General features: G+C 34.1%; 2 protein-coding genes across 2 annotated transcripts; both read left to right on the top strand.

The window, feature by feature from the left end:
- Positions 1-651: 651 nt before the first annotated feature.
- On the top strand, positions 652-10,480 carry LOC145905552 (nuclear pore complex protein Nup93-like). The gene is made up of 19 exons (XM_082992785.1): positions 652-851; positions 1,080-1,200; positions 1,630-1,724; positions 1,995-2,180; positions 2,528-2,644; positions 3,764-3,876; positions 4,750-4,852; positions 5,174-5,314; positions 5,708-5,828; positions 5,884-5,960; positions 6,158-6,283; positions 6,500-6,669; positions 8,121-8,277; positions 8,338-8,451; positions 8,591-8,688; positions 9,338-9,437; positions 9,672-9,818; positions 10,152-10,258; positions 10,316-10,480. The coding sequence occupies exons 1-19, from the start codon at positions 693-695 to the stop codon at positions 10,446-10,448; spliced, it is 2,385 nt and encodes a 794-aa protein (XP_082848911.1). The 5' UTR covers positions 652-692; the 3' UTR covers positions 10,449-10,480.
- A 3,892-nt stretch (positions 10,481-14,372) lies between these two features.
- Positions 14,373-27,537, top strand: LOC145906669 (cytoplasmic aconitate hydratase-like). The gene is made up of 21 exons (XM_082994118.1): positions 14,373-14,512; positions 14,915-15,007; positions 15,149-15,317; positions 15,784-15,921; positions 17,061-17,130; positions 17,719-17,902; positions 18,898-19,037; positions 19,237-19,408; positions 19,471-19,571; positions 20,339-20,455; positions 20,515-20,674; positions 21,672-21,807; positions 22,472-22,556; positions 22,858-23,014; positions 23,135-23,259; positions 23,892-23,996; positions 24,207-24,346; positions 24,428-24,575; positions 26,324-26,446; positions 26,773-26,958; positions 27,025-27,537. Exons 1-21 carry the CDS (start codon positions 14,479-14,481, stop codon positions 27,142-27,144), a joined length of 2,703 nt encoding a protein of 900 aa, XP_082850244.1. The 5' UTR covers positions 14,373-14,478; the 3' UTR covers positions 27,145-27,537.
- Positions 27,538-27,999: the final 462 nt, after the last annotated feature.

Below are 27,999 nucleotides of genomic sequence, written 5' to 3'. Positions count from 1 at the left end.
GTCAACATATTTTGTGTGCGTCGCGTAAGATACACATTGTTTTTCGGTCTTTTTTTCTTCGAACGTTACAAATGCGACGAGTTACATGGTGCGGACAGACGCGCGTAATAGCCACTCGTTTTTTTTTTGAAAAACTTAGGGGGGGCGCCGCCCCCCCCCGGACTAGGCGCCTATGCCTATAACAAACATGTGTTTGTGGCAATTGAATAAACTGACAAGTTGAACCAAACATTGCACTTAGAATAAAATCAGCTTTAGAACAGTCACAAACTTGCATGACACATTCATCCTTGCAGTTTACACAAGTAAACACAGCCAAGATGACTATTTGAATGAGTGTTGATCAGCGTCTTCTGCACTCATTGTGAAACCGAAGGCACTGGTCACACTGAAATGCACACTAGCTGTATGTTGCTTGGGGTAGCAAATACACACAGAATGCACTGGTGTACTGTGGCCCCCTCTGGTCATTTGCTCATGCTGTGAAACATCTGGGAAAAGTTCTTTATTGTGTACGTGCAGCCAAAAACACAAAATACTATAATTTTACTTTTTAACATTTATTCGCTTGTTTTGCATTTCAAAAACTGACATATAGAAACACACAACAAAAATATTTACATGATGACTTTTATATTTTTGCACAGAAATACTAAGTTACATTTGTTGCTGGATCATATTTTGTATTTGTCATGGCGGGTTTTGAGGATTTACTGCAGCGAGCAGAAGAACTTTCTTCTGGACTAGATGCTAACTTAGAACTACCACATGTTCAAAAAAGTTTTAGACAATTATTAGATGCAGGTCAAAGGCTATGTTCAAAATCAACCCAGCAGCAAGATGATATGCAGGTAAAAAAGTTTTTTATTTTGAAGACTGTCATGACTTCTATTTTCTAGTTCGGTGGTTCAGCAGCTGTAAACAGATTTTTGTGATTTTCTTACTTTTTTACTAAGAAGTAAAATAAAAGGCACTGGAATGATCTCATTTCCTAGTTGTCCTTATTGATGTTGCATGGTACATTGTTCCTTTTCCTTAACATAGCTTTTTGCCTGTTTAACAAAAATTTTAATTTCTAGGTTAAAGCATCACTACTTCTTTGCACTGAAGGACAAGATATACCGAAAATCTCTGATAAGATTAAAGTAATTTCGTCTACTACAGAAACCTTTGGACAGCTGCAAGATACAAGCATTGAAGGTTTTGTGATTTTTCTGTAAATTTTAACTTGTGTGTTTGAAAAAATATGGCAGCCTTCAATGGTTTGCATATATAAGAAGTGATTTTTCTGTAAATTTTAACTTGAAATATTCATTTTTAGTTTTAGTACAAAGACCAGTTGCTAAAACATGTAGAATGTTTTTGTTGGAGTTTTTTTCATTTGGGAAATTAAAAAAAAATTAGAGATATATATTGTTACAAAATGTGACCCAATGGGTAAGTGAAGTTCAACCGCAGTTTTACATCTCATGAGGGACAAACTTAGTTTGGAATATGTTAAACTTGTTCCTGTTATTATGCCAGCTGACCATCAGCTTTACAAAGGTTTCCATTTGTCAAAATCCTGTATTGCAAGTTTTTGCTATTGCTTTGTGCAGTTAACATGTACTCTCTTTTATGTGCTGTTAGGGTATCTGCAAACTGAACATGAAAATGCTATACTTGGGGCTGTTGAAACGCAAAAAGCAAATTGTCTTGTTGATATTGATCAGCAGCATTGGAAGGTGACAATTTTAAATCACTTTATTTATATGATTGTCAAGTCATAGTGATCAACAACACACTGATTATATTAATATAGTATTACAAAACCATTGTAGTTATCAACAAAACAATTTGTAGTAGACCGTAGAAGTCCAGTCCAAACAAATGACACATCAAGAAACAAAGTAATACATTATATATTAGCTTTATTTATTACAAAAGTATAATTTTTTAGCACAATATTTTTTTGACACAAAAAGTGACATGTTAAACACATTATATTTTCAAAGGGAATTACAACATCATGGGAAGGGGAAAAGAATTCAATATTAAAAAAATTAGTTGGAAGTGATGGAACTCTTAAGTTTGTCCAGGACCTTTCTGCAGGTAGTGATATAGAAACGTTTAACAGTATTGGAAAACATGAAGGGCTTCCATCAACCATGCATCCTGTGGAGCTGGTTTACGCTGATAAGGTGTGTTAATGAATTTTGAATTAGGGATCTGTATGTTCACAAGTTTAGTTTCTGGGAGTTATCATGTAGCTGGTGACATGTCTTGTCCAATTAATTCTTGCAGTCTTACACTTGGTGAACTCCAAAAAATCATGTAACTTTCCCCTCCAAAATTATTAAAGGCATTTATAGCAACGCTGTATTGGAATCTTTTTTTTATATTATTGTGTTTGTTAGACTTCATAACAAAAAGTTATTATGCAAGCAAATGTTTGGTGACAAAAATAATGTGTGCTGTTTTTTTGTCTACCATTGTGATGGTATTTAAGTTTCTTTTAGAGTATTATAATGTTTTCATATTTTCGAAGGTAATGGAATTTACTGAAAGACTGCTCAATGGAAAACCATCGGCAGGTATTGGAACAATTTTTGAAAATTCAATGTCAAACTTAAAGCAAGAGGATGCTGTTTCTATATGGCAAATGGTATGGGTGAACAGATTTTCCAATGATTGTACAGTCTTCATAAACATTTTTTACCTACCATTCTTAGTATCCAAACATACAAGTAATCAGTGGCGAATCTAGAAAAAATATGAGGGGGGTGTTCGGTTTCGGTACCTAATTAATGAAGCCGTTAGATGCGGTTACAATTTTTTTTTGACAATTATCATGCTGTAATTTTTTGTCAAAATCTGTGTGGAAACCAGTTTAGTTGTTAAACACGTTGTCAATATTACGAGAGGAATATAAGGCCACCGCATGCGACATAGTTTTTATTTGTATGTATTCTTGATAACGAAAAACCCATTTATTTCCTTTTAGATAACACGTAAATTTAAACCTTTCTTTCAAAGTCGTGGTAATGAAACTACGGCGCAAGCACTATCGCAAAAACTCGCGTCGAGTGTTCCAAGTGTTACGCAATTGCGTAAGCCAGGAAGCCACCGTTTATGTGACGATTCGCACCAACACTGGCGTTCGTATTTTGCTTGCAATGCTCGGCCACTATTAACCTCAGTTTACAGCGGAAAATTGGGGAATTCCCAACAAAATTTCGATCCCCCCGCTCTAAAAACAAATCTGTAATGGTCTAGGACGTGGTCTTGCACCACCAAATACACATCGATGTTTTAGCAGTAGATAATTTGCGAAATATATAAAAAAAAAAAAAACAGACGAAATACAAAATACTCGTTTAGCTACATTTATTTTGGTGCAATTTTGTCAAACAATTACAACTCTTGCAGAGTGCGGCTTCTGTATAGAAATTGTAGCATAAATGAATAAACTTATAAGGTCGCGCTTTCAAAACGGTATTGTTGACGGGTTATTGACCAACGGCACAACAAACGATTGTTTCATAAGCGGTCATCGCCGCGTGAATGCAGCGCGCGCGACCGAGAAACAAAGAAACAGCGGAGACGAACACTTGACCGTAGTGTTCGTTCCTGCGTAGCGGGAAATTAACCGCACTTTCACACCCCACAAAACAATGTGCCAAAATGCTGAGGGGGGTGTTCTGACACCTAAACACCCCCCCCCCCTAGATCCGCCACTGCAAGTAATGTATGTATTTATTATATTTGAGGTTATTTGGTGCAGGTAAATCATACTACTGCAGCAGCAGACCAAATACAAGGACATTGTGATGATAGTTACATTGTTCAGAGGGCCCAAAGCTACCTTGAAGAGACATATCGGGATTACATGTTTAGGTAAACAGTCTATCTCATGATATTGCTTATGGTTGCATAACATACCATTGCTAAATCAAATTATTTGTAATTTACAAATTTAAAAAACATTTGTAACAAGTGTGGTTCATTGGTCTTTTACTGATGGAATACATATAGTTATAGAAGTGTTTCTGCCACATATTTAAGGTATTTTGAGGTTTATTGATGTCATTTACAAATAATTCCAATATATTTTGAGACATTAAGTGCAGATGATTTCATGTCACTTGAATAAGACAAAAAATCTTTTTCTAAGCAATCAGTAGGCATTTGAGTACAACTTGGAGCTATGTTGTTCAGGTAAAGGAAAGTTCCTTCCACAATTATTCAAATTTTCTCGTAATTCTAAAAAAGATGAGACTGGCTAATGCAGAAAGTATTGACATGTTTTATTTATTTTGAAGATGTTTTGACAAAAACTTTCATAAAATACATATTATGTATACAGTTACATTGTCTTTGAATTTAAATTCAAGATTCCTCTGCATTGGTTAAGGTTTTATTGTAAATGTATTTTTAATGTGTGGCCTGTACACCAAACTCTATTGATATTTATGGTCCAAAAGCTGTTTTGTCTTCTATATTATATGGTTATGCCAAAATACATAAAATGGCTGTTAAAATTAGTGTCAGCCTAAAGCTCATTAGATTTATTATTTCTTATTATTATAAAATTGTGTTGCTTTGTTGTACATAAACTTGGCATGGTACTTGTGGTGCTTAAATTAACTTTTAATGTAATCCTGCTTGATAAACATTCATGTATGATATTGTTATAAAAAACAGCACATTCCATTACATTTAAAAATGGCCTAGATTGTTGTTCTCGATTTTAATGCATTGTGGCTTTAGTTCAGTATACACTTTGGCACCTACGTCGGAACTTGGTGGTGCTCCTAGTACATTAAATCTTGTGAAAAGTTTTTTAAAAATTTCACCAGGACTGCATTCCCAGGTATGTGTATGATGGTTTAAAATGTGCACAATGGATTTTGTTCATGGTTTTTATATTTTCACAATAATACTCATTACTGGTATTCAACATTTTGGGACAAATTAACCTCTATTTATATCAAAATCTAAAGTTCACTTAATTATGTTGCTTATTCATGAATTTTGTAAATTTGTCATTAACAATTTGTAAACACCTGATGTAAGCTGATTATGGTCATTTCCTTCCAACATAATATGAAAACACAATAGAAAAAACAATTCTTACTAAGGATAGGAAATTAAAAATAGGTTAGAGTGGAAACAAAATCAAAATCTGTTTTAGGGTTGTGATGAGGAAACAATTGATGGATTATCAGTGTGGGCTGTAATATTCTATTGTTTGCGATGTGGTGATCTAGATATGGCCAAAACTGTTGTCCAAGCTTATGAAAACATTTTTCCAGATTTTAGCATGTGGATCAATGTAAGTGACTTTGCCTTTAGCATGCAAATGCGTAGTTGGATCCTTTAACATACAGAAAACTAATATAAAGTGTCAATTAAACATTGTTTTTGTTGGTGGTTCTTCAATCTTTTAAACTGTTGAGAATATTACCCAATATGAAATCCATCTTACTGCTGCAGCCGAAATTCAATGTATTGTTTTAAATGTATGAGGTATTGTAATGTTACTATTCCTTCTCACTGTGTCTCCATTATCTTGGCTGAGATTCTTTTCAAAATTAAGATATCCATTTATGTAACCATTAATTTCAAACACATCAACCAAACAAACAGTGAAGATAAACAACTGATCTATATTATCACCAGGACAAAATCACTGCATGTTACAAGAAGGCATTGTCTTACTTTTTAGGAGTACATAGAGAAAGGGAGAAAGCTTTCAGTTACAGCCCGAGCAAGCATGAAAATTCAGTTTAAACACACTGTACGATCAAGTTCTGACATTCATAAAATTGCTGTATATTCTGTTATTGGTAAGAAAACTACATTGACCAATGTTTCAGTATTTTAAAATTAATTCTTAATTAGGAAAGTTTGATTTCACTGATGAAAATTCGCATATTGTGAAGCGTACTGAAGATTATTTATGGTTCAAACTTTGTCAAGTAAGTAATTTATAAAATCATATTTGAACCTAAAATCAAATCAGGAACTCATGGGACAATTAAGATTTAAAAAACAAAATCATCCTTTTCAATTAGATACTTACAAATCATATTTATGACAAATTTCATGATGTTTTCTTATAAAGTTTAACTTTGTTATTAAAGTACATTCACTGTGATTGTTTCAATGTGTATAGGTCAGTACTGACATTGATTCTGAAACAACGGATGATCTCACTTTAAAACACTTGCAACATTTGATTTCTACGGTTTATGGTGAAAACCACTTTCATGCCAATGACAACCCTTGGCTTTACTTTAAAGTGATTACAATTTGATATTGTTTTTATTTAGTTCTTATGCATTCCTCCATATGTCAATTTTACATGATAGCTGTTGTTAAATGTAAACAAAACCATATTTGTTTTGTTGATATGCAAAAATTACAAACCGACTTAAACCATCTGTTGTAACATTAAAAAACCTATTTGGTTGCATTTCCGTATTTTATAAAATTTTTTTTTGGATGTGTGTCACAGGTAATGTTTCTCACCCATCAGTTTGAAGCAGCTCTAGAATTTCTTTCACGATTTGAATTTTTACTTCCACATGCTGTTCACATTGCCTTGGCACTATATATAAATGGACAGCTTAAAATATCAGAAGTACAAGCAAAGCTCCTAAATGAAATACATGACAAAAATTTTCAGTAAGTTATTTTGTTTTATGCTTGCAATAATATTCCTGTTGAAAGAGGACTTGTTTCTGTAGACAGGCATGTTTATCACCAATCTGTATTTAATACAGGTTCAGCATTTAAGTGTTCCTCTAAGCTGTTTGCTAGAGTGCATCTTTTGATTTTGGCAGCTGTTTTTTTTGTGTGTCATTTGCCGTTCATTGACCGATTTTTTTTACGAAATGTCAGTAAAAATTCAAGCCATGTCGGACATAATGTCCGAATGCATTTTGGCAAGGAAATAACAGCGAGCGCAAAGTGCATCCTATTGTGCGTCGCGCAAGTTTGCCTTGCAGTGCTTAGGGCGTCATTATCATGATTCATGGTGCTTTGTTGTTGAGTCTTGACAGCCCATGATACGCAACAGGATTTGCATTGTCGTGTAATACTCGCTCGGATTTTAAATTCTAAATATACATGGTAAATGTCCAAAACAAAATTTCTGCAGCCATTTCGGACATTTCTCAGAATTTTTGTATTGAAATAAAAAAACCCGGTTTGGCAGTGTAGTGTTTTACTGTATAAGCAAAACTATAAATAAATACATGCATTAAATAAATTCGTCCAATGAAAATCATACATAATTAATAAGGCACCAAGTTGCACTGATAAGTTTAATTGGTCGAACAGTGTTCCCATCTGCAGCTCACTTCATTTTTATTGCTTTTTTTTTAATACCTAGATTTAATTGGTTTTGCAGGATTCTAAAATAATGCTTTATATTCATGGTTCCAACTTCATGTCTACTATTAGTCTGCAAATTAAGATTGGTTGAAAATGCATTGGTTTAGATAGGGGTACTACAATAAAACATGTGCGGCACAGTGGTTAATCCTATTTAGTAAAAATTTAATGTTTGGGCTCAGCAGAAATTGTCGGGGAATATAAGTACCAAGCACCAAAGAAAATTCAGCGGATAGAGGTTCACTGTTAGTTTTTTTAAATTTTCACCAAAGAACATTTACCATTGCACTACCTGTACTTTATTAAAAAACTTTTATCTAAACCAATGCATTCTCAGCCAATCTTTACCTGCAGCATTGTGACAACAGGCCCAAGTCAGAACCATGAATTCTTTCTCTTATAGGTATGTAGACATGGTAACTATATTTCAGCATGGTTATCGTTTCAGAATTGGTGCAGTTAATTGAAATGAGTCAAATTAATACAAGGTCACTTTTTTGTTTTGTATCTGTTCGGTCTAGATTTTTTGATGTATTTATTAAGGAGTGTATACACATTTATGATTAAGATCAGAAGCTAGAGTTGGGTCAAATTTCACAAAATGTATGTTAATATATTTATAGATCGATTTATTTACTTATGTAAACAAGAACAAACATGATGATGCGTCCAACATTTTATGCGAATGTGTTGTATTGCACAAGATGTTTCAACTTATCATTTATTTGGTGTTTTACCAGGCTCACCTCATGTCAACTTAATATCGCTAGACTTGTCATGCTTTATACGCAAAGATTCGAATTAGGAAAACCATCTGTTGCCATTTGCTACTACTATCTGATAAGGGATATCAAAGTTGAAGGATACTCTTTTTTTGAAAAATGTTTGCATGAACTGGTATTTCTACTTATTAAATTATTACTAATAAGTTTTTTTTGACACAAACTTTTAAATCAGGTTCAGGAAACTGCAGAGTATGACTTGTTGCTTGGTAAACTTAATGCTGATGGCAGTCGGAGAGTTGGTTTAATTGACAAGTATTGTTCCAACACAAAGAAAATAATATCTCAGGTATTTAATTGATTTTCTTTTTCAAACAATTGTAGCGGTTCTAGCAAAAGTGTGCAGCGTCTTGTGATTCCACAACAATATTTTTGGATAAGAACAAAAATCAAATACTTCTATTTACATTAAAATATATTTCACACAGATTGCAGAATTTACTGAAAGCAAGGGTCTTCATGAAGATGCCATTTTACTGCATGATCTTTCTGGAAATGTCGATAAAGTTTTGAATCTTCTTAACAGGTAAATATTTATTTTTTGGTCACACATCTGAGTTTGGTTAAGTTGTCTCAATTTAAAGTAAACTTGTATAGTGGAAGTAGTTTTGTCTGAAGTTTACTGGTTAAACATTTGTCAGTTAAGAAAGGGCAAATTTTACTGAACCAGTTTGATGTTTTTGTGAATTTCAGTTTTAGTAGTTCTTAATATTTTTTGCATGTGACACACTTTAAAATAATTAACAGCACATTTAACAAACCAATCATAAATCTACCAGGACAATTTGTTGCAATGTTTAAAGTTTTAGTCTAAAATTAAAGCTGACTTAACTTGTTCTTTGCTGATCCCCCAAAGAACTTTGATTTTGTATGTTTAAATTGTGATACACCAGAACATTTTAAACAATTAAGGACAACTAAACATGTTGCAAGACACGGTGTTTGTACAGAAATAATTGTTGTATTTTCTGCTACTATTGTAACAAAAGTGATAGTACAGTTAGATTTGACAAATGTGTTGGCTAGTTGTGCACTAAATTTTGAATTGTTTAGTATTTTAGGTTTTGAACAAATAAAACCTGTTATTTTGAACAATCAAAACAACCAGTTACCCTAAACAATAGAAACAACCTGTTAGATTCATATAACCGATATTAAGGCTATCTCTGCCACAGGTTGTTATCAGCTACATGTAGCAAGAATGATCAATATCAACCTGACCGGCCCAGAATAAAGAAGCTTGCTCTTGATATTGCTCACAGATATCAGAAACAGGTTCAAGGATCATTGTTAACTTCACACACTGAAATTTAACAACAGAAAAATGTTTCAATTGTATCACAAAAATAAGAAAAAGGAAAACGGTTAAATTCCAAAGAACAATTAACTAGCATTATTGCCAAGTGATTCATCTCAAGTAAACATAAAGAATATTAATAAATATGTCATACATAAAAAGAATTGAATGGCTACTTCTATAACTTTTACTAAAAGTTGATGGTTTTACAGGGTGTAGAAACTTCTGCTTCCCTTCTGTCAACTTTCCATTTGTTGTTGGATTTGGTGGCATTTTTTGATCTGTATCATTCAGAACGACATGATCAGGCGTTGGATGTATTAACAGAATTGCAACTTCTACCCCTTGATACTGAACAGGTTTTTGGTGTAGCTGTTTTCAAAAAGAGTCTGAATATATTGTCTGAATATAGAATAATTGATTTTTTGCATAGTTTATATGCAAATACACCAAAAGTAGGTATTTGTTTATGGAAATAGTGTAGTTTACAAGAATAGAATCACTTCTACAAGATTTGCGTAATGTCATGGGTATGAGAAACATCACATTATTTAAAACTTATTCCACTCCCAATTAGATCATGCAATGCACCAAATTAAAGCATTTTAACAACAATGCATTAAAATGTTTTCTTTGGGCGTTTGGTTAGGAATATAGCATGTATTTCCAAATGAAACGATGCAAAATTTTAGGTTTCTGAGGTTGCACAGAGATTCAAAATGTATTCAGATGAAATTCGTCAAAACATATCTCCCCTTCTTTTGGCAGCGATGAATCTCTTGACCAAACGATCTCAGAGGTGTTTTGCATAAAAGTTGCCCATTTTGCATTTTTAATTCCTCTTTTTATTTGGCAGTGTTTCAAATAAGGAAAGAAGTGTACTGAAAAAATCTGCAAGGGCATTGATAATTTTTGCAGGAATGCTTCCTTATCATTTGCCTGCTGACACTACTTCTGTATTGGTCAAACAAGAAGTGCAAATCAAATAAAATCCAAATATATATATTGCTAAAACTTTGAATACTCTTTGATCCCATGTACTAGAGGAGTTCGAATAGGAAAAGAAAGTGAAGCTTCAAAACCTGTACATTGGTCTTTCGAATTGAGTTCCAATCAAACCACCAATAAACAACTGCACGCATAATACAAGGCTTCCTTTTATAGTGTAAATTGATACTGTATCGGTAAACGAAAAGCAAACCCGAAAAACTGAAGGTTTTCGTTAGTTTTGGCGCTCTAAAAAATAGGACGCAGGTTGGTATTTCTATCAAAAAAAGTGTCGCCAGCGGGAAATCCCACTTTTGGTGGCGTTTGAATCCGGTATAGCCACTTGGTGCCGGTTGCTGAGGAAATTAAATTAATAGGCAGCTATATTTACAGAAAACTGCCCAGCCATTTGTAGTTTTATAAAAGATCTCCTCCCCCCTATCTGCGCATTCTGGTCAAAATTGGGTGCTGTACAGGTGCATTTTTTTATCCCTGGGGGCATTTGATCCCCCCAGTGGGACATTATTTAGGGTTATATAAGAGCAACAAAACATGCAATCGGAATTTGCAGGAAAATGAATCTTTTGTAAATAACTCTTAATGTGTCTCAGAGATATTTAACAGGGTCTCGATAGCTTGAGCGCGAATTGAGCCTCTTCGATTGTTAAGCCTGCTTCTGCCTCGTTCTCACCAGCCGCTGAATCCAAATAAACAGTTCATTATCAGGCTATGGGAATAAATCCCAAGCCGGCAAATAGTTTGTAGAGTCTCAGTAATAATAGCAGTGTCTTGTCAATGAGCGCGGATTGGTCAATAATGTCAAGTGATATCACCAAAAGGTCGAAGTAATATAGCCTAATACAAGAGCATAAAATACAGTACACATCGAGATTATATGTGGGAACGGATATAGATGATTCACGCGTGCTGGGGAGTCATTGGTTCACACGTTCAGAACATTCGTAGGTTTGTCATTTGAGTTGAAACTTGGGAAATATTTAATACGTTTGGTTACGGGCTTGCAAATGCTTATGCAATGCTGCCAACGAAATGAATTATGAAATGCCTGTGCAATGCTGCACAAAAACATTACGAAATACAAGCACTGATTTCTGTGAAGTATATGTTACACGTTTAAGTATTCTATCTATTGTGGTTTTATGTTACGCCCATATCTCTCCTCTACACATAGCACAAAAGTAAGTTAGCCTAATTTCCTAAGCAACCCACTAGGCCGTTTATGCCCCCTAGATATTCCATGTATGGTTTTTAATGATTTGGCAAGTTTGCTTACCGACATGCGTATGGCCAACCTAGCCTAAAATTATCACATTTCTTTGTAATCTTAATCGACAGTTTACTCTTTCGTGTAATTTTGCCTTCTCCAGTTATAGGGGAAAGTCGTGTAATTTGGACCCTGCGTGTAATTTGGTTTACCCGTTTTTTTTTAAATATACGCTAGATGGCGAAAAATCTTTTGTACAGCTTGAAAGAAGACCCGATAAAACGGGAAAAGCAGACGAGTTGAAACTGTGCGCAGTACAGCCCGGTAGTTAGAAGAGGAATTGTAAAAAATCTCCAATTGATATTTGTTTTAAAAATTAAACTGTTAGTGATTATCTCCCTACTGTGTATTGCAAATCCAGCTGGGCATGATTTTTGCGTTATATAACTGTAACTGCTTTCGGTATATTAAGCCCAATCTACTACTGCTTCTCAAGAGTAAAGTAGAGTAGGTACAAAAAATGTGTTGATAGTGTGTAATTTGGACCCCTATGATGTGTGTAATTTGGACTGGGCGACAGGGACTGATATTAATTATTTTTTGCATTATTAAAGGCACACAGTTAACACATATGGTAAAATTTGCATAATATATCATAAGGTCACATCTGAATAAAATTTTGCTAACAATCTATTATATGTTTATATACCATAACTGCCTGTTGTCATAAGCATTAAATATGTCAACACGAGAGTCTAGAAAATCTAGGCATGTAAGGAATGTATCTGAATTGGTCGGAAGAGGCAATGCAACTGAGTAATTAAGTCAGTTACTGAAGGAAAATTGGGCAAAGACCTATAATGTACCAAAAACCACATTAAGGAGACATGTTGAAGGCAAAAATATGCATGCTGTGGCCTCCAAGAAACACATAGGAATGTGCACAGACCTTCCCGAAGATTTAGAACATCAACTGGTTGAACATGTCTGCAGCTCTTCAATTATTATGGCTTTTTTGCATAAGATTGTAGTTGTTTTCAATGGTTGTTAAGTTTTTTTTTCTTTGAATATCTTTATTTTATGGTATTGTTTTGCAGTGTTCAAGTTTGTTTGTCATTTTTAGTTATTTTACTGTTTCATATTTTAGAAATACTGTTTAATAAAACTTATGAGCTCAAATTAAATATTGTGGAAATGTACAAAAAATTGTGACAATGTTTTTTGTGTAAGGTTGTCATTACTTTTTAGCAACTTAGTGAAAGAGAAATCACATGGATTGTGAGTGGTCCAATTTACACACACTACTGGTCCAAATTACACACGGAGTGTGTAAATTGGACCACTCGGTCCAAAATTTTTAATTACTAATTATTCCCTACATGATAACAACTAGAATCTGTTTTTTTGCTTGACAATAGTTTGGGTGATAACATACCAAATCGTGTCAATAACTCTTCCGATCAACTACTATATTTTTTTTTATTGGGGTTTTAACTTAAGTGGTCCAAATTACACGACTTTCCCCTAATTCAACCGTTTCAAAGCATTTTTACGACGATTGACTACGCCTATTCCACACAAGTTTTCCCGAAACCGCGGCGCAAAATCGACGCACCCACGTCCAAGCAACAAAGATGAAGTCCGTGGCAATGCTCGTCAATTCCTACTTCACGACGTTATATGTCAAGCGATAAGAAGAGCATGCCACGATGGACTTTTTTTATATGTGCAAGACTTGGATATCTGCGCGCGCATTAATCAGTTTTCGGAAAACGCTTGTTCGGTTGGGAAGCTATGTAGGGATTTTGGCTTGTCGTAGTTCGAATATTTATTAATATTTTGTATAAACTTGGTATTTTGAAACCGCTTTGTACTCTTTTTCATTTACATTCGTCTTTCTGGCGCCTATACACGAGTTATCTCGCTTGCGTTACGTCTTTCAAATTGCGTTACTTCTTCTAAGTTCTTTGTCGCGTAATCGCAGCAATTATCTCTTTGTTTCTGTCTCGTCTTTAATGTATCCCTATATATTTGCGACCCTTTCCACAAGAAACAGATCCGGTTTAACAGATCACAACGTGATCTCATAGATCAGCGTGTTCGGTCCCAGATCTCTGTTTTGGTCTCAGTCCGAACTTCGCTCCAAGAACAGACCATCGGTGTCGGGAGCTTGATGTCGGGTCTTCGCCCATGCGACCCTTCAGCATGGTCGAGAAATGTGACGGAATATGAAGGACAAAAGTGTTGACGAAAAAGTGTATTTTTTTATGACGGTTTTGAATAATATTCGGTCAGTAGGTTTACATTTAGATGCGAAAATTAGACAAGTTTGGTATGGTTGGGAAGGGTTATTAATGTAGTTTCCATCGGTGTATGAATGGTCGTGGCCGCAGTTCGGGACAATTTACATTAATATCCGTCCCATAAATCGTTGGATTTTTTTCCATTTTTTTAAATTTTTTGAAACTACATGCTATTCCATGCAACTTGTGCAAAAATGTTTGAAATCCATTGGGAAACGGCAAAGTTATGGGCGTTTAAAGTTTTGTCGACTGGAAAAAAGTTTTGTCGACCAGCGTCTCTTTGGTTTTTATTCCAATGCATGCACAATCACAAAAGCAACATCTACTATTTTATTTCATCTATTTGACCATTTTCAAATTTGGCAATTTTTTAATCATATCATTACTAACTCTAGTCATAGATATCATATCCTTGACAAGTCACTCTGCACAAACAATTATAATTTAAGTTTCATGTAAACCCCAACGTAGGTACCTATTATTTCTGTGATCTTCTTCAAGACAATGGAATATCAAGAGAAAAATGAAGCTATGTGTGGTATGAAATAGCCAAGTTAATAATGTGTGGATATAATATAGCCTATATATAGGAATTGTTGTGTCAATAATATTAACATAAATGAAGCAATCATCTTACTTGTTTTTTGCTTCAAAAACATCTTGATTAGTGGACCAACCTTAACTATTTGATTTTGAAACCCTATTTTTAAAATTTTTTATTTACGATCGCAACGTTTTTCTGTATGTTAATGCATAAGCTAAATAATATTGCGTGGATTTGGATTATCTGTAAATTTTCGCTAAAGTGCGCGGATAATTTATCAGACATTTTTTCCAATCTGGCTTGTACATGTAAAAAATTTATGCACATGTAAAAAATAAATATTTTCTAAAACGACATATCCACAATTGTGACTGTGCATTTATTGTGTATCTTCAGAACAGAAGAAAATGTCCATAAATTTAATGGAAGTAGATGGAAAAACATTCAAGTACATCGACATAACTCAAGCTGTGGAAAAAGATGTTCTTGGTGAGAATTTGTAACTGAATTTACTTTGTATTATGCATATACAAATATCAAGTTTGAAGGAGAATATGTGAAATTATCAAAAAGATTTATACAAACTTGACGATAACAATTTTGAATTGAAGCAAGGTCTTGTTTTGCTAGATGAATTACCTTACTCAATTCGTGTTTTGGTGGAGTCTGTGATCAGAAACTGTGACAATTTCCATATCAAGGAGGATGATATTGACAAAACTATTAATTGGAAAAAAACTTCGTTAAAAGAAGTTGAAATAAAGTTCAAGCCAGCTAGAGTTGTTTTGCAAGATTTTACGTAAGTCCCCTATTTCCAATTAATTCAAAATCCTGGACAGACATAACATATTTCAAAAAACCTGTGGTATGTTTGCCGTAGACTTTCATTACCATCTCCAATGTTTCACATGTGATTTACCGCAGAGAATTTTAGATAGCAATCTTTCTGTTACATGGCAATTCTACACAAATGCTGCATTTACATACATTACCACCTGGTAAACAGTAAATTTAATGCCAAAGCAGTAAACAGCAAATGTTTTTCATAATCTTAAAATATCAAAGTAATACTACAAAACCCCTGATAATACTTTGGTGACCTCCAGTTCAGAACAACTGCATAAGTTTTAACCTGCAATTACTTGGGGCAGCCTAATGGGCAAACTTTAAATCATGTTGGCTCATTAAGGAATGTTATTTATGTGATTTCACCCAATGCACACATCCCACTACTGCAAATTTCTTGCTAAACATATCTTTAACAGGGGTGTTCCTGCTGTTGTTGATTTTGCTGGAATGAGAAATGCTGTTGCAGAGCTTGGGGGGAAACCAGAAATGATAAATCCAGTTTGTCCTGTTGATCTTGTTATTGATCACTCTGTACAAGTTGACTTCTCCAGAAGGTTTGTGTGAAATTATGTGATAGTGGTGATTTGTTTTGTTAAATGATAGAAAATGAAAATTTAAAATGCAGCTGTTGCAATGTTTTGTGTTTAAGCAACAATCATCTAATTCAAGTAGAGCAATTGCAATTAAACACCCTCTGAAATTCGTTGAGGCAACAATAAAACAATAAGTTTATTTGTATTGACTTGTTTTAGCCCTTGGTGTTTCTTTGGTTTGAGTCGAGGTTTTTCAACCTATGTGCAGTGCGCTGTGAAAGGTGTGAAACGGGCTCAGATGTGCTTCGATAATTTTTGGCCTTAGGTTATGATTGTGTCTTTAAATTGAGTCATATTCACACCGCATCACTCTTACTAAAATCCTGGTTGTGCAGGTTTAAGTAACATTTTGATGTTTATTTGAGATGGTGATCAGTTAAAGGAGTCGTATGTTTGTTACCCATGCAAATAAATTTTGATGTACTTTTTCTAATTGCAACAATCTGCAATTGTAAATTCTGATTTGTTGTTTGTATTTTTACATCCGTAATATATATATTACCGTATTTTACGGACCATAAGGCGCAATTTAAATCCTTTTTTTTCCTCATAAATTGATCGTGCGCCTTATAAGCCGGAGCGCCTAATGTATGGATCAAGTAGTGCCTTATTGCCTACACTCAAAACCAGTACCGATACTATTATAATATAAATAAACCACCATCTTACACAATAAACTACGGTAAAAGCAACTAGCAACTGTGATATTCACTAGGCTCATTTTTTCTTTTGCTCATTTTACTATTGTGACTTGCTTTACATTGATTACCTAACAAGTAAACTTTTATTTCTCTTGCTCCTCATAATTGTATAATGCGAATACTGCTTATATATACAGCTTTATACGGTAACCCATACTCCTTAAAATACGTTGCGTTCTATAGCCCGTTGCGCCTTATGTATGAACAAAAAACTAATCAAAGCAATTTATTGACAGTGCGCCTTATAATCGGGTGCGCTTTATGGTCCGTAAAATACGGTATCCCGAGAAAGTGAAAAATTTATCTTCTAACTTAAAAATATATATATGATTAAACAGTGGATATGAATAATACCCATTGCCCCAGCTCATATGACACTTTTTTGCCTTTTATTTACAGTGAAGATGCTGCTTCAAAGAACCTACAAAGGGAATTTGAAAGAAACCAAGAACGATTTGCATTTTTAAAAGTAAATGTTATATACCAACTTTTGGTAACTTTTGTACTATTGTAAAGTAAACATTTCTTTACAAGGGTAAAGATATTCTTCATGTAATGTAACATTATACATAAATAGAGCTGTGTAAATTTAGTGGTTGTTTGAATTTGTCCAAAATTACTCACAAAAAGTGATTGATGATCAGCTTCTCTGCAGAAATATTGGTTTTGCCTTAATGGCATAGACAGGTTTTGTACTAAAAAGAATAGAAACAAACAAAAGCAAAGCTCAACATTTACTCCTAACTAACATTAACAGAAATCCATAGACAATATTAAAAAGCGATTAAATATATCCAACAGGGAGGAACCCTCTTCGTATTTAAGTAGAAAATAAAATATTGCACTGTTCAATTTGCACACTACACTGACAATAAATAGATAATAGAAGACTAGTTCCATTTGCTAGTAGAAAAACTTTATTTAAACAAAAATACTAGTAGTTAAAGTGAAAATAAAATTTTTGTTATTATTTGCCTTGCTCATAATTATACTAGTTTTTTGTGACATTGCTTGATAGATTTTTAGTACAAAACTAGTAAAAATGCTTATTTTGCAGTGGGGAGCCCAAGCCTTTGATAACCTAAACATTTTACCACCTGGATCTGGGATTGTTCATCAGGTTAATTTGGAGTATTTAGCTCGAGTGGTGTTTGACGACGGGGATTACTTATTTCCCGACACACTTATAGGAACTGATTCTCATACAACCATGATTAATGGATTGGGCATACTAGGATGGGGTAAGAACTCAAAATCCCCATTGATTTCAAGAAATGTCAGTTTAACAATGCAACTTACAGCAAATTGAAATAAATATTGTACAATTTTTCAACAACATGTTTTTGATAAAAAATCAATTTTCTTTCCATACAGGATATTTTTCTGTTGAGTTTCAAGAACTGTAGAGTATTTTTTGTATTTTTTATTCATAAAGTTAGTATTTGTACTTTGTTTTATATGTGTACTTTTCTGGTGAGAAGTTAAAAAAATTTAAATTGCAACACTATGTTTGCATTGGCCATAGAGATGGGCAATTTACAATAGGGAAACCGGAGTCCAAATTGTCTTCAAACCGAATAATAGGTTTCGTTATTTATCTTCTATGTGTGGTAACTTTCCGTATTTGCGCATGCGACGGTGGTAAAAAATTAATATTAGCCGCCCTCAAATGCAAGATGCACGTAGATGTTATGAGGCAAACTTTGGTGACCTACAATAATTGTCAACAAATCTGAGCTAGTTAAAGGTGAATTTCATTAAAACTCAGAGCCACAGACAAATTATCGGCTTGACATTAAATAATATAAGTCGCCCTCGATTGTAAGCATCACAAGCGGTAGCTTAAACAACTTTGAAAGCCGCGGCTTACTATAGAGTAAATACGGTGCGTATCTTTTTTCGTCAATCTTCTGCTATGGTTGTGACGTGCAGGTTTGTCAGCCACAAAATTACGTTGTCGCTTGACAGGCAAGCACACAGGGGGACCTAAATATATTACAGTGCAATAAATTTATTTCTTTGATTGTGCTTTGTTGTTGGAGTGTAAAAAACCTTTTATGTTTATTGTGCTTCAGTGCTCAAGCTAAAACAAAAACAGAATAGGATTCGGTATTCTGGATTCGATTTAACTATTCTAGAATGTTCTAGAATAGTGTATTATTCTATATTGCCCATCGCTAGTTGGCTACATTACACAGCCATACTTTATAAAAAGCAAACACAACCTATACTTTAGGTGTGGGAGGAATAGAGGCAGAAGCTGTCATGCTTGGGCAAGCAATATCCATGATACTGCCTAAAGTAGTTGGTTACAAACTTACTGGTGAAATAAATCCTTTGGCAACAAGTACAGATGTTGTTTTAACTGTTACTAAGGTAAATCCAACAAAATGTAGTATTTCTTGCTATTGCTGAAGATGTGCCCAATTGTTTTCTGTGGTTTTATTAAATTATAATTGGGGCTTTTTGTTTCAGTATTTTAGGGGGAGTAAATTGCAAACTTTGCCATATGTATAACTTACAACAAATTTGTTGCTGCACAGAAACCTTTACCTTCAGAGGTTTTATATTGCAGCATCTGCGTCAAATTGGTGTGGTTGGAAAATTTGTTGAATTTTTTGGTCCTGGTGTTACTAAGCTTTCGATTGCTGATAGAGCTACAATATCAAACATGTGTCCTGAATATGGTGCCACTGTAGGGTTTTTCCCTGTGGACAAAATTTCCTTGGAATATCTCAAACAAACTGGTGAGAAAAATGTACATCCGCCGATTTATGTAAATTTTATGTAATTGCATTTATTATTTTAGCCAGAGATCAGAAGAAAATACAAATTGTTGAGAAGTATTTAAGAGCAACAAAGCTGTTTAGAGACTACAGTGATGAATCTCAAGACCCCAAGTTTACTGAAGTATGTTTACAAAATTAACATTATTTGACTAAAAGTAATAAAATCATAATTTGAATTCCCAGAAACAACTTCTGCAGTCAGACTTTTGTATGATCAAAATTGCCTGTAAATCTATTTGTAAAAATAGTTTATCCATTATAATCAAGTACCTTATAGTTGCAGCTATATTTTTCCCACTTAAATTTACACTATTTCACCTGACAAGGGTTCTATGTCTGAAATATTCTGCTCATAAAATCAAATCAAATTGCAGGTATTTTTTCTCGAAACATTGGTTTACACATATTAAACATTTTTCAGTTGGGAATGTTTGACTATGTCTGACAAACACAATTAGCTTGCTAAAGCATTGTTGGCTCAGTTCACAAAAATAATACTATTTATGAGTTTTGTTGAACTTGCATTTTGCTTATACTACACATAGTCTTATCATGAGGTTATTCATGACAATATAATTCATTTTAGTATTTTAATGACAGCTAGCACAGTGCCACTCAACAGCTGCACTGATGAGACCTTACAGGTCGAAACAGTGCGTGTACACACCCTGTCTGCAGCTTTGCAATATTATGGCTTTTTTTGCACATATATTAATGGAAATATTTTCAAATAATGTGGACACCTTTTCCCTACATAGCTGCATTTTTAATGCATACCATACAGTCATTAAAGAGGTACAATTTTCACTAAACAGATCAAAAATTACAACTTTGTAGACATTGAGGTGGTGTTTAAGAATCTGAGAGCTAAAAGTATTTTATTTGCAGGTTTTTAACCTTGACTTGGGAAGCATAGTGCCTTCTCTCAGTGGCCCTAAAAGACCCCATGATCGTGTTGCAGTTTCTGATATGAAAGAAGACTTCAAAGCATGTTTAACCAACAAGGTTTGTTCCATTACTTGTTATTTTATGATCTGTTGTTCACTAAAATTGTTTTTGTTAAGATTTCATTTAAAGGGTTTGGTATTCCAGAAGAAAAGTCAAAGACATCTGTAGACTTTTCATATTGTGGAAAATCATATAAGTTGAAACATGGCTCAGTTGTCATAGCAGCCATCACATCATGTACAAACACAAGCAATCCAACTGTTATGCTTGGGGCAGGTATCTACAAAAATAGGGGGATTACATTATTTTAGACAGGAATATGTGGTATAGTAGTTATTTCCAATCTGGGTTTTGCAAAACCTTAAAACTTTCATGGAATAACTTGATGAGATGATGAGGTATATACAGGGGCGTATCCAGGAATTTTTAAAGGGGGGGTCCAAATTTTTTAGGGTATTCCCCGATTTTTAGGTATAAACTAAGGTTATTTGTGGGCGAGAATCGCAAAATACGAAAGCCGGTGTTTGCGTCAATCGTCACATACACGGTGACTTTCTGGCTTGGGCAATTGTGTAACGCTATGGAAAGTTTAACAACTAAACTAATTAACTTTCACGCAAGTAAACCGCTTGTCATTACAACGTGAAAAATGACGTTTCGTCCGTAAACTGACGAAAAATGACACTTGTTTCGTAACAATGCCAAGTGTTCGGTAACGATGCTCCCTGTTTGGAAACAATGGCGAATGCAAGCACGATGCGGTTTTTAGGTCAACATCAAAGAAAATTTCTGTTTTTCATGCGGACTTTGACAAAAAAATACCGTGGCGTTTGTTTAGTTATCAAAAAAGACCAAAATATTTCACAAAAGGGGGGGGGTCCGGACCCCTCGGACCCCCCCCCTGGATACGCCCATGGGTATATACCATAAAAACGCAAGGCAAAAACTATTGTTAGCTTGCTGTTTTTGTTGGTGAACTGTTTATGGCTCCTTTTTGTTGTGCCTAATTTTGTTTTGTATTAAATAACCTAAAAGTGACCATGATTTGTTTCTTCACTTAAATATAATACTTATCGCGGATTCCTGGCCAACTTTGTAAATAAACGTTTGTAAAACAATGTACTAAGATTTCAAGACTATAAAACTGGATCGTCACTTTGATTGATCAAAATTTTGGTTTAAATTTCATACAAGCTATTGAGCAATGTATGAAGATAGCGAAGATTTTACATTATTTCTGTTATCTTGCTCCAGAAATATTTTTTTCTTTCAGGTTTACTTGCCAGGAATGCTGTCTATGCAGGATTAAATGTTGATCCTTACATTAAAACCAGTTTATCACCAGGCAGCGGTGTTGTCACATACTACCTGAAAGACAGTGGTGTACTTGCATTTCTGCAAAAGCTTGGGTAGCTCACATTTTAATCATGTTTGTGTGATCACTGTTGACTGTTATATTTGAATAATAAAACCTGATTTATTGAATCAGTAGATCAGGGGTGCACAACCTTTTTATTAATGCCAGCCACATCACACAGACTTTATTTCACTAACGGCTGCCAGTGAGTTCATGCCTAAAACTTCGCATTTACTTATGTCTATTAGTGTAATTTACTTATGTCTATAAGTGTAACTTACTTATGTCTATAAGTGTAATGAAATATTATATTTAACAATTTTATAAGGCCCTACATACGCAGGTTTTGCACCCTTGCAGTAGATGTATACAAACTTAAATGCTACTGGTGCTAAACTATGCTTTTTTGTTGTTGTTGTAAGTGCATTTAATTATTTTTATTTATAATCTTAATAACAACTAACCAAACCGTACTTATAAAACTTCTGTCAATTCAATTGAAAAATGTTAGGCAATATTTTACCCAAAAAATAGTTTATCTCTTTTACTTTCATCATGCTTATGATGTCATTACCTTTTTTTCATATTCCACTGTAATAAAAAAACTTTGAAGAGACTGTCACTTGCATTGTAATTTAACTTATCCCTTGTACAAAGGGGAAAAACCTGTCAACATTTTTAAAGTCGTAGATAATGATGTTATTGTTTTTACACAGTTTTGATGTTGTGGGGTATGGGTGCATGACATGCATAGGAAACAGTGGACCATTGCCTGAAGAAGTGGATGCTGCAATATCAGAGGTATATTAAATTATCTTAAATTTATTGTTCTGCTTATATATATATAACTTTATGGAGTTGAACTGTGGTCTTTCCCTGGAGTATGTCTGTTTTGCATACACATGCTCATGTTGTTTAAGCAGTGATTCCCAACCTTAATTTTAATGGGTTCAAGTTTCATCCAATAATATTAAGTTTTTGTGTGCCACCAGTTGGGAACCGCTGTATTAAAAGCTGTAATATATATTGAACACAAAACACTTAAAGTACCAAAGGTTTTTACAAACATGGAAGTAATTATTTTTTATCAATACCTATTCAGGGTGATTTGGTTACTTGTGGTGTATTATCTGGAAATCGAAATTTTGAGGGCAGAATCCATCAGTCAACTAGAGCCAACTACCTAGCTTCACCTATGTTGGTTGTTGCATATGCTTTGGCAGGAACAGTTCTTATTGACTTTGAAAAAGAACCTTTAGGTTGAGTATAATTTTTTTTTAATGAAATAATGGATTGTACAAAAATAACAAGATTTGTAGTTGTTTGAACTTTTGTTTGTTGAGGTAGTTAGGCATTCTAAACAAGAACAAAATATTTAGGATTTGGACAGGAAGGTAAACCAGTTTTTCTGAGAGATATATGGCCTTCAAGACTAGATATTCAAGAAATGGAAAAGAAGTCTGTTCTTCCCAACATGTTTAAAGAAGTTTACGGAAAAATCAAGGTAACAATTAAATAAACACTAATGGCAAGAAAACTACTGGTTTTTGGCGATCAAAGGTTATAATACAATTTTTGATAATACTTCATAATATTAATAGTTCTATGTAACATTTGTAAGCCTCAGTCTGGGCCTCTAATCCCAACTCTGTGAAAATATTTTTGTTTAACCCTCACTCCTTTTGTTTAGAAGTGAGGGTAACTTCAGTTAAGTGGTTGCAGTTGAAATGTCACTTATTCTCTGAGTAATTTTGTTTTGCAACATCACTACAAATTTTGCATTACCTGAGTCAACAGCCATATTAACAACAGTTAAATCCTTGCAACCCAGTCAACCCCAACTCCACAACCCAACTCTGGTTGTGTAACGCTAGTAATTTTTTATTACTACGAAAGTGCCTTGATTACTTTCAGTGTCAAAAATTTCCTTTAACTTTAAAAAGTTTTTTTTTTACTTTATAAAACACTATGTAAACAAACAGTGCCTCATAACGTCAGTGCAAAGTTACTCAAACTGAGTAGAAGGTAGTTTAGAAATGTGTTTTATTGTGTAAAAAATGCATTGGTGCATTGTATTTTTTTTTAGTGAGCAATGACTTCTTTACTACTAACAATACTCAAAATATTTACTTCTAGACTGGAAACGCAAATTGGAATGCACTTGAATGTTCTAGCAGCACTTTGTATGAATGGAATCCTTCTTCAACATACATTAAAGCTCCCCCATTTTTTAAGGCATTAGTAAGTGATGGAAAGCTTTCTGATTTAAACATGGTTATTGGTATGGTGTGTGTCAAAAGTATATTGTGTGATTTATCTGTGATTGTTGTAAATGACCTGAAACAAAGTTATTGTACAACATGCAAATATGCTGTTTGAGGTACAGATAGTCTTATTTCTACTTAATTAGATACTTCACATGTGAGTCATTAGCATCATGATTTGTTTTAGACGGAAAAGCAAGAACAAACCAACCTCAAAGGTATGCATGCACTACTTTTTCTTGGGGATAGTGTAACAACAGACCATATTTCTCCTGCTGGTTCTATAAGTCGATCGTCTCCTGCTGCAAGATACCTTTCAAAAAGAGGGTAATTTCTTGTCTGATTTATATCACTTGCATGATTCAGGAAGTTGTTTGTAGGGTAGTCCCAACCAAAATTCCTGTTTAGCATAAAACCGCGGGACTTCAACTCATATGGAAGCAGAAGAGGCAACGATGCCATCATGAGTCGGGGAACATTTGCTAATATTCGAATTAAAAACAAACTTGTGGGAAGAGAAGCACCCAAAACCATACATATTCCAAATATGGAAGAGGTGTGAATTTTCACTGTGTAAATGTAGCATCCAAAGCACTTTGTTGGCAATTATTCCTTATTCATAGTGTTATATTTTCTGCCAGGCATTGTAAATTTAAAAAAACTGTTCTTTTGGCATAAAGTTACGAGTTTTTTATTACAACCAACATTTCAACTACCATCCTACGAGGCTTTTACGTAACAACAATTCATTATGCACATATAACAAAAAATTGAAAAAAAGCATAAGAAAACACCAGAAAAAGAAAAAGGGGTAACAAATAACATTGGCACCGCTTACTAGCATCACATGACCAGGTGTGTAACAAAGTGCAACAATTGCAACAAGTTGTTGTAAACCGCTGGAAAGTACATACATTGCTACTTGTCATTAACACAAGGCTTATTCTTATGGATGTGGGGCGTTTCCAGAAATACACATTCTGAATGGTTGTCCTCCTTCTCTGGGACTCCGGCAACATTGGTTCATTAGTGCCATTCTTTTGCTACAGAGTTGCGGCGGTACTCTTTTAACGGACTCTTAAGGTTTCACCTTGATATGCTCGCTTACAGTGCACGGAATCAAATACACAACTCCCTTGATATGGTTCGATATCATCCTGCCCAGAGTTCTATGAGGCTTAATGTAGACTGCAATGCAATAATCCAATATCATAAGGCTTAGCGTGTCTGTTAAAACAGGAACATACGACACAATGATCATGTCGGTAGTTGGTTCTGCTTCTTGTGGCTCTATTGTCGTCTTCTTATCATCCATGACGAATGCAAATTCTTTCGCAGATGAAATTCACCTCTTTTGCTCAGAGCCTTGGCTCGCTTTATCAGCGACATCACCACCGCTGTCTTGTGTTGTATCAAATGTAATGTATCCTAAATAATATGTACCGATTGGTGTGCGTTGGCTTCTGATACACACTGGTGCTGATCATACCATTCATAAATAACCACTCTATCCAAAAGGGTAATTTATCACCACTTCCCTTTTCTAAAGTGAATTTGATGTAACCTTTCACTTGTTGTGATGTAGGACAATGGCATTGTGGTCTAACCAAGCCTCATAGAACTCTAAACAGGATAATATTGTACCCAAGAGGAATTGAAATTTGATTCCATGCAAGGCCTGTGGTGGAGTATATATTGGTATTGGTAAAGAGTGTTACAGACTTGGTTAAAAGAGCCTGGCTGTGATGTTGCAGCAAAGAACGGCCGAGTCCTAGTGATGAAAGACAATCATATGAAACGTCTATTTCTGGAAATGCTTTACATACATAGGAACAACCATTGACAAGGAGCAATGTATGTACTTTCGAGGGGTTTACAACTTGTAATTGCTGCACCCTGTTGCACACCTAGTCATGTGATGCTACAAGTGGTGGCAATGTTATTTGTTACCCCTTTTAAGTTTTTTTAAATTTTTTGCTTTTTGATGTCAAATGCACATGATGAATTTTTGGTAACCTCATACAAGAACTAAAATTTTTTTTATTCGTCTGTTACACTCTTTAGTTTTCATAAATGGTATTCTCTAAAAGTTAAGAAGCTCTGGGTTGCCTACTGATTAGTGATAGAAAAATTGATGTATAAAATTATTCATGTTTACTCGTGATGAAAATACTTGTTTACAACACATTCAAGACATTTAAACTGGTGGTTATTTTTAAAAACTTCTGTGAAATTCATATTAAAATACCGGGATTGAATATTTATTGTTTTATGTGTATATTATTTAGCAATATTTTTTCCAAGATGGATGTTTTTGATGCTGCCATGAAATACCAAGAATCTACCATACCACTTATTATCATTGCTGGAAAGGATTATGGAAGTGGTTCCAGTAGAGATTGGGCAGCAAAAGGGCCATGGATATTGGTATGAACAACAAATTTTTGTAATTGCAATGTACAAAACAGCTTTTTACAAAACACAACAGTAATGTTAGCAAATAATTTCTTAACAGCATATTGTGAAAAAAGATTTTTGTGTAGTGGTAAAATATTTGACTTTGGAAACTAAACACAAATTTGATGTGTGTTTAACTGCACAATAGTTGTTGTATGTTGTTGATGTGAATAATATTGTTAATTCTTGCCTAAGTAAGTAAAAAAGTAATGTTTAATGAACCTTGTCCAAATTATTTGTTCTTAGTTCATAAAACAAAGTGTGTTGTTAACTTGATTTATGTTTAAATTATTCAGGGTGTCAAAGCTGTACTAGCTGAGTCATTTGAGAGAATTCATCGTTCTAACTTGGTGGGAATGGGTATTATTCCTCTTCAATTTAATAAAGGTGAATCTGCAATGACGCACAATCTGTCTGGTTTGGAAAAGTTTAATGTTATCCTGCCAAAAAATATTGAGCCACATATGCAAGTTACGGTTGAGGTATGTTTTTGTTTTTATGAACAACTTTTTAAACTTGGATAAAATTTTCGTTGAACTTTTTTGTAGACGGAATGTGGAAAGTCGTTTAGCATGCAACTAAGATTTGACACAGATGTTGAAATTGCATATTATTCACATGGAGGAATTTTAAACTTTACAATAGCATCCATGATGAAATCAAGGTGAAGACTTATTTGAAGAAGTGTAAAAGTGGCAATACTGTTAGGATAAATTGTGTAGTTTATTCACAATTTTGCTTTGTTGTTTGTCATTGTATTTATTATTAATCAGCAGTTTAAATTGTGCTAACCGCTTTATTTTTCTGGGACTTTAAAAGGACATAGTGTACCCTGTGTGTGAAATTACATTCCATCAACATTCTTTCATATGCAACTTCAAGTAAGACGTATAAAAAATATTGTCTTTTTGTGCAGTGCATTTCTTATAACTTCGTTTACTCCCATAGTTCTTAACTCGGCAATGTGAAAATTCAAATAAACCTTTTGCAAATTTAAACGTAATTTTACTATACTTGGGAACATTTTTGTTTGTGTGTGTCCAGTAAAATATTTTATTGTTGTCTTGTTGTGGTTTTTGAGTCAACAAACTCGCAAATTTTTAAAAGTAGATTTATTTTATTTTAGTTTCGTACGTGTCTGGAGAAGGTATATCGATATTTGATAAGTTTGATAAAAACGATGCTTGACGGGAGAGATTTTTAAATTGTCCAAGGAAAGGTGCGCTTGCAGAAGTAACGGGTTTCTTAATAGGGTATTTCCCTATGTTAATCAGATGTGTGCAGTGCGAGTGCGGCGTCGCATCCACGATGGCTGGTTTAAATACCGGCTCCGTTCAGCTCTTTTTTTTTATATTTTATTCAACATGTTACGTATTTTGTAATGCAATCATTATCGCAAGAAGTTTTGAAAAGTGGAGTAATGGTGGTAATAATATACTCTTGCTAAAAATAGTGATATGATCAGACACATCGCCGTTTAATGGATTGTTAAATATTGTATATATATATTTTTTTTAGCAGTC

This window comes from Ascidia mentula, chromosome 6 (assembly GCF_947561715.1).
Source record: "Ascidia mentula chromosome 6, kaAscMent1.1, whole genome shotgun sequence".
NCBI classification, from domain to species: Eukaryota; Metazoa; Chordata; class Ascidiacea; order Phlebobranchia; family Ascidiidae; genus Ascidia; species Ascidia mentula.
Note: the sequence above shows the minus strand (reverse complement) of the source record. Positions and strands in the feature narration are given on the sequence as shown.